We start from the raw sequence: 16,070 nt of genomic DNA, 5'->3' as shown, positions 1-16,070 counted from the left end.
GCGGTGCACCAACACCCATTGCTAGGATGTATTCACGAAAATTGTTAATTTCGAATATTTCGCGAACTTCGATTCCCGAAGAACAAATTAATGTTATCAGGATGGTTGAATAAAATGTGAACTGTTGTCTCGTCTGTGAAATGGATTCGAAACTTGTACAGTGTAAGTTTTTTAGTGCAAATTTTTTTGGAATCTGGACCATGACGATGTTACGGAATAGCTAAGTTTAATAGTGTGCAAGAATGTTCATAATAACGCTGATTCCAGTAGTACCGACAAATATCATCGAATTTCCCACAGTTCCTATGAGGTGAGTTTGTGATCCTCGTTCACTTTTTAAGACACTGAAGACCGTTTTGTTCTATGTTGCCCTGTGCTTAACGATTGCCTGCGGATTGCTCACTTTCACCCTAATTTTTCAAATGCTTATAACTACAAAAACGAAGGTTCTGTTATTCTTAATTTTCGTTTTATTTCGCTATATAGAATCACCCCTTAAATTCTCTAACACCTATTATCGAACACCCTGTATAGTGTATCCGTAAAAGATGAAGTTCAGCGCAAATATGGTGGCTATTATAATCGTCACCCATTAAAATTAATTACATCACCGAAACACCATAATTATAAGTTCGCACAAAGGGGGAGTTGGGGCATTTTGATGCAACAGGGCACAACAACCTTTGTTTATAGAGAATACCGAAACACCAATAGTATCTCGATTTAAAAGTTCAAAACATGACGACAGGATAGCATATACACGATCTCATCTGGTTATCATGTTTTGAACTTTCAAATGTTTATGGATATAGAGATACGATTTGTGTTTCATTGTGGCCTATTGCATCAATGTGCCCCAACTCCCCCTACATCGTCAATAACACATTTTGTTTAACCGACCTCAAATACGAAGTGAAATAAACGAACTTCGACATTCATGTACGTTCCTATACCACCAGATTGGTGAAAATGAACCACTTCAGTTTCAATTATCCGAATTTTTCAAGGCAATTATTCGCAAATTTCACAGATTCAGTGGCCATACAGCCTGCATGCGTTGAATTCTTCGGAAATCTCTGCGACGATAAAATTGCGGGACAATTCGCCCCAAGTGGTACCAGCCAACGTAACAATATATGCGACACAGATTACCAAGTGAAAATCGGTTGATTTCGTACGGGTGAATTAATCACAGTCTCGCGAACGGAAAAAAGCGATTGGTTCACGATGGATAAAAGATACAATGCGATCGCTCGTTCGGAATTCACCAACGCGAACGATCGTCGAATCGGCGCGGCGGGGCGCTGCAGGGAAGAACTAGCAAAAATCGTGGCACTTTATTAACCGTGGTACAATTTGCTTAGACCGTTTCATCTTCACCGAGGCGTGAATATTTTCAGACCATTTCGCGTGCAATTCCCAGCTAATTGGAAAAATGCGTTTTTTTTTTCGGTTCAAACTGTCTGTAAAAATCGCAACCCTTCCAAATTCCGCGAATCGTTTTCACCTTTCGCTCCATTCTCCCCCGTTCTTTTTTCATTCTTTCTGTCGACCTGCCATTCCAAAAAACGAATTTCGCTTTTATTTCTACTAGTGGACCGACGAACGGTAACGTGGTAATTATTATTCCATGAACGAACACCGAAGTTATATATAGGGCTTAAACGTTCCATGGGAGGTCGCGAGGACCGTTGGATCAGCAGTTTCTCCAAGTAAGGACACGAGTAGGAGGAAGAAAAAAATGTATCTTCGCGCAAAAGACGGTGAAAACGCGTTTCCCGGCGACGTAGAGAACGTGAGATACACGTATACTGGTTACCGGAGGGCGGGAAAAAGCTATAAACTCTATAAAGTACGGAACGCTGACTCAATCTTCGCGTTGGAGAACTCACGTTTCCCTATGTACAAATGGTACACTCCCCGGAGCATTGGTTCAATCGTGTTTTGTCGCCGAAAGATTTGAATTATACGATTATAAAACTGAACGCAGTTTCGCAAGTTCCTGAACTTCTCGACGCGGTGAATTCTTTCGATGGATATTCCAGATGAAGAAATAGAGTTCCGTTTGAATATGAAACGTTAGGTACATGGTGCTGTAACGAACTACAACATAATTTCGTCTGTAAAATGTAAAATGTTCTTCGTCTGTAATGTTAAAAATGATTTCGTCTGTTAAATATAAAATATAAGTGTTTGTAAAATATAAATTCTCTTATTGTTTATGTAGAAATTATTAGATTTAAAGTGCAACAGAACGTAAATAATTAGAATGTTCTCTTTCAAATGATATTTCATTTATTATACTAGAAATGATCGATTCTTTTGTAATGTCTTACTTAAGACTTTATAGGGATTTTTATGACACCAAATGAGATTCTGTGGCTTTACCAATGAAGCTCAAGTGTATTTTTTAACAATCTTATAAGAATTTACTAGCTCTTAATATAGTTGTACAGGGTGACCCATTTAAAGTGATACATCCAATTATCTCTTAAACTACTTGCTATGAAAACGAATGTTTCCAGTATAACCTGTTTGGCTTCAAGGGGACATTTTGTGGTGGTTACAAATCTTACCTAAATGGTCGTACCTTCGAGATTTCAAGGTGACCTTTGTTTTTATAAACAGAACCATATGTATGTATTTAAATAGACGTGTAGCCCGGTCCATGGTGAATTCATCGACCTATAATATGTTCGTGTTCCAAGGTCATTCAAGGTCAATTAAAAAAACAAAGGTCATTTTGTAATTTTGAAGGCACGTCCACTGATTTATTTTTTGAACGAAGTCGAGCCTCTACTTACAAGGAAGGTTTCCCAACCCGAAGACGCCGATTTCAATGAAACTTCGTACGTTTGTTAAGCAAGCAAAAATAAGGGACACGTATTTTGTTTATCGGTTAACATTCACTTTAAGGGGGTGAAACCACCCCTCAAAATTTATCTCGAAAACCAAAAGAGATACATGAAAACTTCTAATGGGCGAGTTTTATGGTTTTTCATGTAAAATAATATGGTGCTAAAAAATTGTTCAAAATTATAACAAAAAAATGTTGTATAACTTTATTTCACAACTTATTCAAATTTACGTAATGACAAAAAGTGACGAGCATTTCATTCCAAATCCATTGGTTATATACATTTATGAAATTACCTCCTACAGTTAAGCAAATTTTTATTAGTATACATATGTATAACCCGCTGACAAGGAAAGTTTCCCGACTCGCCGATTCTGATTTTAATGCAACTTTGTGGGATTGTAGAGGGCATCCAGTTATGCAAGAAACAACTTTTTTTGGCTGACATTCACTCTAAGGGGGTGAAATCACCTCTTAAAGTTTGCCGAATTTATCGTTCTTTCAGTATATCTTGTTAACCGTAAGAGATAGGAAAAAACTTTTAATGAGAAAATTGATTGATATTAAAAGACCTATCGAACTGCAAAAGAAAGAAATAGATATACAATATATACACATGTGTATATGAGATACATCTAATACAATAAGTAATGACACCCATCAATAATTGAATAATGACGAATAAAATCGAAATTGAATGTTTACACAGGGTGTTCCAAAAATAATGATACAACTGGTCGGATGGTGATTTCACTAAAATAAATAGTGTGAAAAGAAGAATAAATTTCATTCGTTTGAGGTTTCGGTTTCGAGACAAAAATTAATCTGAAACGCGTGCATACATCACTGTACTTACTAGAAACGGAATGCAATGAACAAACGCACTAGCAAGTCTTGTTCAAATACACGTGTATCTAGCAGATTTTCAAATTCGATTATCTCTAAAACGAAGCCTTAAATAAAAAAATATTATTCTTTTTTTTGTCGACTTCTTTTTGCATGTAGAATCAGCATCAGGCCGGTTGTACCACGATTTCGGAGACACCCTGTATATTTCACGTATATTTACTAAAGATGGCGTGCAAAATCACTAACGGTGATTTATCACAGTGATCGCCGAATCACGATCACGGTCGTGATTTAACTTCATTTACGACCGTGATTGCGATTTTTTTATTTTGAGTGAATTTGCTCACTGCGATCGTAAGTCCTTGATCTATAAACAGAAAAACGTATTCAATATGATTTTACGATGAATTACATTACTATCCATCCGTGTTTGTAAAAATCAGTAGAAAAAACAAGAAATTCTAGAAGAATGCTTTGCTAGGTAACATTTAGATTATAATTTATAATCATTAATTTATTCATTCTTCTTCATTGTTTCTAGTTATTCCTTCACTTTATACGATATAACTCGAATTTGTGTTTTGATGTCGTTAACATAAAATATACAGATTATGTGTCGCGTGTAAAAAAACTGTTAGGTTTCTCCACCAATCAGAAACGATCACGAGAAATCACGAATCACTGTGAAAAATCACCGTGATTGGGAACGAACGTGATCGAATCACGAGTGATTCACAAGTAGCAGTGCACGCCATCTCTAATATCTACCGAATAACGAGACAAATATTTCACATAAACGGCACATACTCTTAATAGAATCGTCCACGAAAGAAAATCGTAAAAATACCACGGCGACGATTAAATAAGACGCGCGTATCAAAAAATAGTGGTGCATAAGCGGAAGTGGTTTTTAACGGGAAGGAATTACACTGTGTACCTTGGTGAGACGTTCTATGCCAGTGAGTAGCGATAATTCATCGGTCTCGAACAGTCCGTGGTCGAAACAGTCCGAAAACGCTTTCGTATATTTCCGTAAAAATCTCGTGCCCGTTTCTCCCGTAATGGTACGCCGTTGTACGGCGAAACGATAAATCATTGTGAGCAGTGAATCACATTGTTAAGCTCGAGGAGGTCGAAGATTCGCCTGGACACGGGGTCCATTTTATTCTACGTACCTTCGACGAACAGGAAATATCCTTCGGGATTCTTCGCCAGTACACGAAGCGCCTTTATAGTCATCTCAGCCAGCGAAGGGTCACCGGTCCCGTTCGTGTTTCGGTCGACGTCGAAGTCCATATGGGAATAGGAAAACAGTCCTGAAATCATCGGACGCCGTGAAACGTGGTGAGCCACGGAACTTTCAGTTGTATAACTTTTATCGATTCTGTTCTATCCGTGATCGAGTCTCCGGAACATTCCTGTCGCATCGCAAGGCAGGCTACAGCGAATATTTCGAAACTAAATGTGCCGAGGAATCTGATTAACGCGATTGTATGCAATTCAAGGAGAAATTATGGACCATTAATCGTAGACTGCGGATTTCTTCGCGTGTATAGCATAAATATGCCGCCGTGAATGAGCGAAAAGCAATAGAATAAGTATTGCGATATAATTTCGTGAAGTTTTTTTATTGATTTCTATTCGTTATAACTGTACATTAAATGTTTGCAAAATTTATAAGGACGTCGCATTTAAGGGGATATTCTAGTCTGAAATATAATTCTTTTTAGGTTTTATTGGAGGATTTGTGTACAGAGAACTCGTAAGACTATTTGGTATGAACTTTTTTAAGATATTTTGAACGTATTTATGTTTTAATAATATTCACCATTTTTGTTAAATGAAAATAATCAAAATTTAGTACGGACCGTTAAGGAAAAGTGTCCTAGTAGATGATACCATGTCAGCCGTTCTGTTTATTTGAAACGAAAAGAATGACAAAACGGTCGTTGATTAGTATGAGTGTAGTTATGGCATGAACTGGCATGAAAAGAAATAAGTATTGCAAATTTAAAAACTGTGGTAACTCTTTGAAATTTAAATATCCACTTTCTCAATTTTTCTCGTGTTTCGCGGGTTAAAAAAATCAGAAGGAATTATTTTTTGGTAATGTTGGTTCATGCGATAAGGGCTCATCTACCGTACATGTACACTGCGTGTGAAGTCAATTACAACTTGAGATATCAGGTCAACCATTTCAAGAAATACCGTTTTGAGAAAAAAACGCGGTTTAAGCTTTGTATGCTGCACGCTGCAGGTTGTGTACCGTCTTCTTTAAAATATGATTAATTTTTTTAATTTTACGAATTTAGGTAAATCCTTTTGTAGACACACCTTTGAAAACCTATATTTTTAAACAATGTAACAAAAACTCATTTTTTGGTAAGGTCTAGACTAGAATACACCCTCAAGTTACTATTATGATTTAATGTCATTTTATGGACGAGATATTCAACTCTTGCTAGACAAATGGCAAGAGATTGTTATAAATAGGGGCATTTATTACGAATAACAGATGTGGTAGGAAGTGTTTCATATTAATAATGATTTTAACGGAAAAACGGCTGTTATTTTTGTACATACTTAATAGAAATTGAAATTTGTATAAACATCTGCAGTCTGTCTGACTATGCAAAACAATTATGATCTACGTAAATATGAAATTTAATCCAGATTAAAATTTTATTCCTGTCAGCGGACAAGTATATCTATATAGTTTCTTTTTAATATTTAATCCGCAGAAAGATTTCGGTCCCTTTGAAGTGATCAAAATTTTAAGATACACATTTTGTGAAAATTTGCAGTAGAGGTATTCGCGAAAGTTTCCGTTAATAATCCTTCCAATGCTTAATTATACAAGCCACTAGTATACCTTATTAACCACTCTTCAACGCAATCAGCAGCCCCGATCGATAGAACTTGTGCGATCTCGAATTCAAACGTTACGTCGATCATAATTAGAGCGAACTAACTAAGAGCTAATTATGTTCAAGGATTAATACGATCGTACACGCTACATAATTCCCGAACGTTATTATGCACAATCAGAATTATTTAACCGGATTAGAACTAAATAATCAGCTTCACTAGAAACGTGTGAAAGCTATTGAATCGCAAGCAAAAACAGATATACTGGGAGAGTCAATGAAAATTATCACTTGAAAGAAGTCGTTATCTATAGACCTTATTGAAAACTATTTGAAACGACATTGATTTGATTCGGAGGGAGGAGGAGGGGGAGTTTCAAAAATATAGTTTACTTTTTCAGTACCTTATATAGTTATGTTTTTAGTAGTTATATTTTTGAGATATCAAGGTGACCTTGGGTTTTTAAAATTGCACCCTATATTTTCTTTGGAACTCTGTTGTAGCCGTTAAAACGACAAATTCAACGACCTGTAATGAGGTGACTTTCAGTTGATCTTGAATTTCACAACGAAACGAACCATTATCATGTTATATGAATTATCTTATAGTATGCTAAATTACAAAAGATATGTTTTTCCAGTTATGAGAACTTCAAAATGCAATAATTTAGTGCTTCGTTCTAATGTAACATTGTGCAATAATCATATAATATTTTAATTTCTGTTTCTAAATGATCTGTTGAGCGTTCCTAGAAACTATATCTGCTATTACCTCGGACACGCTATCGTCTATCAACATCACTGATCATGTACACACACGGTCTGCCACAAAAGTTCCTGAACTCAAATTAAAACAGCCATTTTCTGATAATTGATGACGCTCTTTATTATGAAATATTAAAAATGTTTAATCTTTTGAACAGATGTACTGTTTACAATAATTATGAAAACTCTAGGAATGGTTCTGATAATTCTTCTTCAAAATAGTAGAAAGGACCACGGTCGAAACTTTTGGTTTCACGAGTCGAGAGCTTACATAACATTTCAATCTCAGAAGTTACATCACAGTTTTGTCTATCCACCGTATTCGTCATTCAGCTGCATGAAACTAACTCCTCGCAACTCAAATTGGAACGGGAGACAAAGAAATGACAATCTAAAATCATGTTTACATTCACAGGGCTTCGATTACTACTTTTTCCACCATTCTGAAGAAGATATACCTTAGCTACTTTCAGTGTTTGTATAATTATCACAAGCAATATTTCACACCAGAAATAAACTAATTTTAGTAATTGTTGATAAAAAAAACATGAATATAATATGAAATATTGCTGTGCTAACTTCAATTTGGAAACTTTTGGTACAATCCAATTCCTCCCTCTCGTGTCAATCATCGATAGAAAAAAAATTGGTATTTCTGTTCGTTACCGAGTAGATGGCTCACTTTCCGCGGATCAACGTTCTCGAACTGCTCCTTGTTAGCGACGTATTTCGCGGCCACATTCCGCAACCGGTGGTTCCTGGACCATTCCTCGATCAGATTTCTTCCGTCCAATCGTCTGCCCTCTTTATCCGGCTCCTCCGGGTCCTGGATCACTTTCGGGACGAAATGACGCCTGCCCCCGCCGAGAACCACCTACGGATCGATCGGTGACTTTATTGCTGTGTATTTTATCGGACCGGATAAAACTGGATTTCGAGGAATAAAGTTGGACAATTGGCGATCATTTGAGGAAGAACCGAATTCCGAGACGGATCGGATCTGTGGCATTAACATTTGGCTCCATTCGAAAGCACGAGAAATCTGTTTCGATCGTCTGATTAGTCAGTCCTACGGAAATTCTCGAGACTTTTTACGAATGATTCTAATAGGTCTTATAAAAAGGTACTTTTTGTGCATTTAAATTGATTTCTTTTGCGATGTGTTTATTGCCACGTTTATCTTGGAAATGCTGGATATTAGCCATTTTGTTAATAAAATACTGTTGGTAAAACGATAGAATTTTCATTCGAACTTACTATTTATGAATGTAGTTTTATGTGAGCTTATGGCTCTGAATAATGTGTTTAACTCAATTCGTCGTAATTCGAATTCGTGATTCCTAAAATTTACGCGATCCACTTTCGAAAGCCATTTGTTAATTGAAAGCCAATCATATTGTGTTGAATATTGTCTATTATTTCTTTAACAGTTTAAAATAGGTATGTATCATCACATGGAATATTCAAGTTGTAATTATACAGCAAATAGTAAATCAATTAAAATAAAAGAAAAACTTTTTCACAGTGTATCACAGATACGCATGTGCTGTGAGTTTATAATATCGAAAATTCAGTAATTTTTTTTAACCCTTACTAAATAAAAATTTGCCTCTGCTTTGTTAGTTTCTCCTGGTCTGCTCTTGTTAATATAACATTCATTAATAATTCAAAATACGTCAAAAAGGTCAAGTATAACCAGTTCACAGTTTGTTCTAATTTTTTTTCGCGCCTTTCATTCTCGAAGCGACTGTTTTCGAGAGTTCTCATACGTGCGCTCGTGTTCCATCGGACATCGTAATCCCAGAAGCAATTTTGCAGAATATCAAAGTCAACTGAAGTGAAGCGTTCTTTTCGTTGCCTCCGAGATTTTCCATTTCAGTGATTGTAGGATTTGTTTCTTTCATTTTTTTTACAGGTATTAGAAATAGAAGTCGCGTGCAAGGAAGACTCCAAGCACGCGACCTACATACATCGCATGCTTTTATATTTTAACGTCACCGGTGAAAAACGTGCACGGGAATTGTGTAATATTTTATAAAACTGTCGTCTCGAATAAATCCGAGTAAATAATTCTGGGAATTGCCAACTTAATCATGAATTCCACGGAATTATTAAAAAAACGAACAAACAAATTCAAAGAAATTTTAAAGCTTATTTTGTAATGCTGCAGAAATAATGTCTTTTTTACAGAAGACTTCAACTTTCAATCCACTTTCATGTTGATTAACATAAAAAGGAATGGTACAATAGAGAATATTAATTAGAAAGTAAAATACCACAGATACTAGCGAAAGATATTTAAAATTGCTAATTACGTAAAATCCACATAAGATTATTTGGTGCTGTTCTTCGTTCTTCCTCATAACAGTTTTTAGTTCTGTATAGCAAAAATGAATGGAAAAATTTTGTATGAAGTTACATACAACAATTATGTAACCCAATTTTATTAGTTTATATTAATGTTTGATAGTTTCCTTGGCGGATCTCTTTAATTCCTTTTACGATCCTTTTTCTGATATGATTTCATTCAAATTCGAATGATTTCAAGAAACGAATAGCTGAATGTTTTGGTGCTCAAAGCTGCAGTGCGACATTATCATAATAAAACATTGAATTTTTAAAAGCACCAAATTTACATAAGTAAACTTCGATAACTTCACATTATTTTCACAACCGCTGATCTTCTTCCAGTTAACGAAGTTTATTCAGTTTCCATAAGGAGTTAACCAAACATGAATTCCTTTCCGATTTATCCAGTTTTTTTTATTTCGGTACTAACACTTGGCGTTAATTTACACTTTACGTAAATCACGTAAATTAAATACATATTCTGTCAGCTGTAAACCTACGATCCAAACCTCGTTTCGGATTTTCACTTCTGTCAGAGCATTTTAAAATGTTTTGTATTGTTTTATTTTGTATTGTTTTAAGTAAACTTTATTTGAAGTACGTATAAATGTATAAAAATCAACAATTATTTAAAGGATAAACCTCTTCTTTGTGATTTCTCATTATTTTGGGATTAATATTGTAAATATTCGTATTTCCTTTCGCAGAAAACAATTACACTATTTCATACATTTGGTTAATTACTCCAATCAATTAAGAAACATCGATAATGGAATATCAAATTTGTTTCAGTAATAGAATGAACTCTAAACGTTTAAAGTTATTCATTGATGAATATTTTACTATTCAAAGGAATTCATTTATGAACACATACACTATCGGTCATAACTATTACGATATCTAGTCTGTGAGTAGCAAACGTGATGTTTCGTAAAAATGATATATTTTAAGTCACATTTATTAGTTAATAATAGCATAAGCGTTCTCCATCGATCTCTAACATCCCCTAAGGATATTTAGTTCAAACCTTCAACTATTTTATAATTCTTGTAACGTTTCTGTATTTTTGTTAAGTGTCCTAATACGTATACGAATGTATCGACAGTTTGTCCAAGAAAACACGAAATTTATGTAATGACCTGATACAAATATTCCAAACTGAATTTCTACGATCGAAACAATTTATTCCAATCATTTATTTATCGTGAAGGATAGTTCTGAAAACAATAAAATACGTAATGTAATCACGTTCAAAAGTTATATGGCAACTTTAGATCCGAGCTGTTTCAGCAAATATGAACTGAATCCTACACGGAGGGGAGATTTCTGTGTGATTTTTTTTTCTAGAAGCGGTACAAATTCGCAACATGTCACCGGTCGTTACTCATAAATTGAGCATATAACACATATTTCCACATAAGTTTTCGGTTTTAAAAACAAATGGTTTGAGAAATTCAGCTAGTGAATTCCACCTCTAAAAAAAAAATTTTCAAACCCAATTTTTCCGAAAAAATGAAACAACCACAAAAAAATTTTTGTCAAGTAAATTCAATTATTTATTTTTATTTCTTGAACAAGTACCGTTGGTTGCGCTACTGTTTCTTAAATTACTCCTAAACCACACAATCGTACCATCCGCCTGATCAACCCCAGCAAAATAAATTCCACTCGTTGGTCCGATACGGCCACTGAATCGGAGAGCTTCAATTCAACCGGCAGAGTTATCCCGCACACCTTTAATTCCTTCTATCTGGGGGGGACTCCCCCGAGAACTCCGACCAGGCTGACTTTAATGAGCAGGAAGTTTTGCATGGGGCTTCCCTACAAAAGCTATAGCCGTTTTAACGGCAGAGTAGTTTTTTCTACTTATATCGATGCTAGAATTCCATCGAAGAGCATTCAAAATTCCAGATTAAACAGCCTAAAATATAAACTTTCGTTGATTTTCAGCATGCTCAACCGAATATTGTGAGATGTCTCCATTCCTCTTCGTAATCCTATTGTCGATCGTCGAAATAATTCTACAAAATCTACTCGATATAACTCAAAATAGAGTATATTCCTGATAAACGCTCGAAACTCAGGACCGTTTGTGAGTATTTGTAAAAGACTGACACAAATTCTGTCCCTCACAAATTTATCTCATTATTCATAATTTACTTCATTTATTAACATATTGGTGAGATTTTTCTGACTAAAATGATACCAAACACGATATAATTTGAATTATATTTATTTGTTTCGTGTAATTAATTTTCCTGGATTATCGCTTTTAATAGATTACAAATAATCAAAATTATATCGTGCTTGGTACCATTTTAATCAGAAAAATCTCAGCAATACGTTCAAAAAATATTCATTCACAAAGAACCACAAACAAAGAAGTTTTATTGTTGCATTTGTAATGTTTCATCGATACGCAAGTTTTTAATCCTTTTTTAACTCCCAACTTTTAGCGGTTTGCTCGTGGAAGGTTTCAAGGAGGACCTGCCTAGTGGAGATGGAGCAGAAGTGTTTAAGGTGGTATTCTTCCCGAGTATTTATAAAAATTCACTCTACTACTACCGAGGAAACGATGAAACTTATCTTCCGGATAGTTCCGTTTTAATGAGGTTAACCGAAGCTATGGAAAACTAGGCCTAAGAGGTCGGACAAACTTTAGTTACCAAAAGTGTACGGAAACAGAATGTAATGCGAAATGACTTGGAGCGATCATTCAATTGTAATATCGTTTAGTAACCTGCGGTAGGGAGTAAATTTTTAGATGTTCGTACGACCTTTTGTTAATACTTACTCCTGCTATAATACTAATATATCTAGCAGTAATTGGTGTTCGAGGAAAAAACTTAAGATATTTTCAACGTGACTCAATTATTCTGGAACGATCTGAAGTTATGACTGACAATAAGAAACAAAAAGATTTAAATTCGACAAATTCAGAATCGAGATGCTCGAATCAGACCAATCTAGAACTCAACTGAGAACGAACTAGCACTGAATAACAGGAATTCGTTTAATCAAAAATCGACAGACTCGTATCGATTCAATCTGGCGCGGAATGCAGGAGTCTAACTACTCCAGGAACGAACTAGTCGAATTGGACCCACCTAGGACAGGGATAGAACAATTGGAGAAATGTAACACACTGAAATTGAAATCGGCCTAACTAGAGGATCAGAGACACGAGGCGGGCTAACTCAGCATTTAGAAACATCTCTGGAGATCCATGGCTCAAGATAACCACGTTCAAGTATTCCTGGATCAACCTGAGACATTAGACCTATGGCCCTCTTTAGGTTTTTGAATCGGTGGACTGCGAAGTGGTGGGTAACCTCGACCTTGGATTGGTCCCATTGCTATCTCTAATTCTTGAGTTTGTCCAATTCCCTCGGTTCCAGGTTCATCCGATTCAAGTCCCTCTACTCTTAATTGATGTTATTCTTGTCTTACAAGCCCAGGTTGATTCCAATATTTTGGCTCAATATTGAGTTGATTTGAATCCCTCAGCTCTGGATTGTTCTCCTTCGAGTCTTTCACTTCTGGGTTGCTGTCATTCAAGTATCTGCGTTCAGGATTGATCTGATTCCAGCCGCTCAGATCTAAGTAGGTCTAATTCTAGTCCATCGATGTTCAGTTGGTCCGCAATCAATGTTTTGTTCTTGCATTAGTCTGATCTGAGCACCCAGATCATCGACTTATTCGGTTTAAGAATTTCGACTCCAAGTTGGCCCAACTAAAATCTCCACGTTGAATTACTGGAATTAAATCTGACGAATAGGGTGGATGCAAGAATTTTTTTACTTGCTTTTCAGCAAAAAATTGATTCACTGTTGTCGAAGTTTGAAGACAAGCCACCACGGTCCACTTCGGAACAAATTCGATTGTACTCGTTGGATTCTTCTGAGAAATCGTTTCATTACTTCTTTGTAAAATGGAATTCACCCTATTCGCCGGAATTAGCTTCACCAGACTTCTGTTTACTCCAAAAATGAAATTTCAAATGAAGAGAAAATCATATGAGCACATTTCTGAAATTCCAAGTACCGTAACCAGTTGCTTAAAAGCCATCCTGAAAATCAATTTCCCTAAGGCCTTTGAAGGACTTTTGGAACGTTGCAAGCTGTGTATTAAAAGGGGGGAGCTTTATGTAGAGAATTATTTACTAAAATTTGTTTATGTGAAAATCATGTTTCTACTAAATTATTCCGAGCATTTTTTAGAAAAACCATGATATACATTTTGAACGTTTCGAAGTGATGGAGGAAAAGAAGTTACACGCTATCGTGTCCTGTCTGCTTAATCTTTGCCTTTTAACTTGACATTTTATCCATCAACAGAATAAAGTGTCGGGGTAAATAGTGGAAGAGCAAAAATGTTAAACTTATTGTTTCTTCGTGAGCTCTCATTCAACCGAAATCACTTGTATTGATCACAAATGGGAATAACCGAGGGGACATTTTTGAGACCGAACGCTACGATTTTGTAAGTGCATTAGAGAGCCAATGCGTACGAGTATTTCATCGTTCTCAAAATCCATTGTCCGGCAGAGAACAATTTTTCAGATTCGAGCGACGATTTCCTTTTTCATCTATCGCCGTGCTATATCGAATAACCTCGAAACATCCATAATAAATTGCGTGATGGTACCGTGATGCGGAATTTGCTATTCACCATGATATCTCATCCGCGGCGCGAACGATTTGTTTTAATTCGGAATTTTTTAACGTTTTCGCCCCTATCGAATATTTTTCGAACACTGGCGCACGCGATCGGAACGGCATCGAACGCATACATGGAATTGTTTGCTGATATATTTTTGCCCGAAGCATTTTTAAATCAATAATGGGAGATATTACAAATTTTCATGCCACGCATTTCATGTCTCGCTTTGTGTAATGAGAATAATAATAAAATAACGACTAAAAATATTCGCTTTACATGAAAAATATTCGCGTGGATCAACAGTTTAAAACTGTAAACTGTAATGTTATATACATAATAAGCCTAATAAATTAATGATATTTTTGTCACGATTGAATATATTTGCAAGAGATTCGAGTAAAGAGAATAGCATATGCGTGCAAGAATTATCCTCACTTAAGGTTCGTATTGTGGTTTAAACACTATATGACGTGCAGTTGACATTAATAATTAAAGGAATATACATAATACATAAATTAAATCTTCTCCAGTAATTTCAATGCAATCTAACGATTATAGTACACTATGTATGTTTAAAAATGACCATTTCACTCCACTGGAGATACTGAACAATTCATTGATTGATTTTCACAAAAATTAGTGTTCTATTCTAATTACAAGATTCGTCGATATGAATTTTTAAATATGTAATAAATAATTGGGTTGAATATATCGAAGGCACATCGTTTGTCTGAAAATTTTTGCGACGTTTGTCCCATAGCAAGATTTCCTTCATCATTTATTATACGAAAAATTAACACTGAAAATTGTAAGACCACTGTTTCATGCTGTTCAAATATTAATGTCAGTAACCATTGTACAAGTATAAACCAAAGACTGGAATAGAAATTCTGAACTTATGGACTCCACGTTCGATATTCAACGTTTCCTGCTCCATCACTTGTACTTCAAATCGCGAGGCGAAATAAAACCCTCGGAGAATCTAGAGTCTAAAGGGTGTCTGTTGTAACTGGACCAGGTGGAATATTTCGTAAGGAACTGAAGATACCACAAAAACTTTCCTATAAAAATTGTTTTTTATGGAGGTGGATATTATATACCATAAATAATTTTTTTGTAGATATGGTAGTGAGGGAGATATCAAGGTCAAGTTAATATTTTTAAATAAGATACTCTTTTTTCGTCATATTACGATAGGGTTTATCGAGACGAATTCAACGATGTTTCACATCAAGTCATTAAGTGTAGTAAGATGTCGTAAATTAGTGAGGTGATAAGTAGTCGGATCAATGAGAATCCCGGGTCTAATGTGACTCTGTAGCACAGTTATCTAGGGTTTGGTAGCACACGACGTGTCACCATGTTGATCTAACTCCTTCGACTTTCACTAACTTACGATCTCCTACTACACTGAATAATCTTACATGGCATATCGTTGAACGTGTCTGAACAAACGCTATCATACAAAGAATAAAAAAAATTCCGTTAAAAAAAAGGTGACTTGACCTTGGAATCTCCACCACTACTCGACCTACCAAAAAATTATTTATACCACATTATGTCCCCCTTCATACTAAACGACTTTTATAAGAACATTTTTTTCATAACATCAGTTCCTTACGAGATGTTCCACCGGATCCAGTTGAAACGGACACCCTGTATGCACATACCCTTCAGTTCATAAACATTAGCACACTCATCGAACATGCAGCAAATGTGAC

The 16,070-nt window shown here is 35.5% G+C and overlaps 1 protein-coding gene across 1 annotated transcript in view; it reads right to left on the bottom strand.

The window, feature by feature from the left end:
- The window catches only part of LOC107195015 (alkaline phosphatase, tissue-nonspecific isozyme), a 136,087-nt gene that overhangs the window by 96,256 nt on the left and 23,761 nt on the right, over positions 1–16,070 (bottom strand). Inside the window, exons 4-5 of the mRNA XM_015584799.1 lie at positions 8,005–8,212; positions 4,882–5,022 (exon numbers count right to left, since the gene is read on the bottom strand). Coding sequence (XP_015440285.1) covers positions 4,882–5,022; positions 8,005–8,212 — 349 coding nt within the window. The remainder of the gene's footprint in view (positions 1–4,881; positions 5,023–8,004; positions 8,213–16,070) is intronic.

The sequence above is a fragment of the Dufourea novaeangliae genome, unplaced genomic scaffold (assembly GCF_001272555.1).
Source record: "Dufourea novaeangliae isolate 0120121106 unplaced genomic scaffold, ASM127255v1 scaffold2, whole genome shotgun sequence".
NCBI classification, from domain to species: domain Eukaryota; kingdom Metazoa; phylum Arthropoda; class Insecta; order Hymenoptera; family Halictidae; genus Dufourea; species Dufourea novaeangliae.
This window is presented reverse-complemented; position numbering and strand designations above follow the sequence as displayed.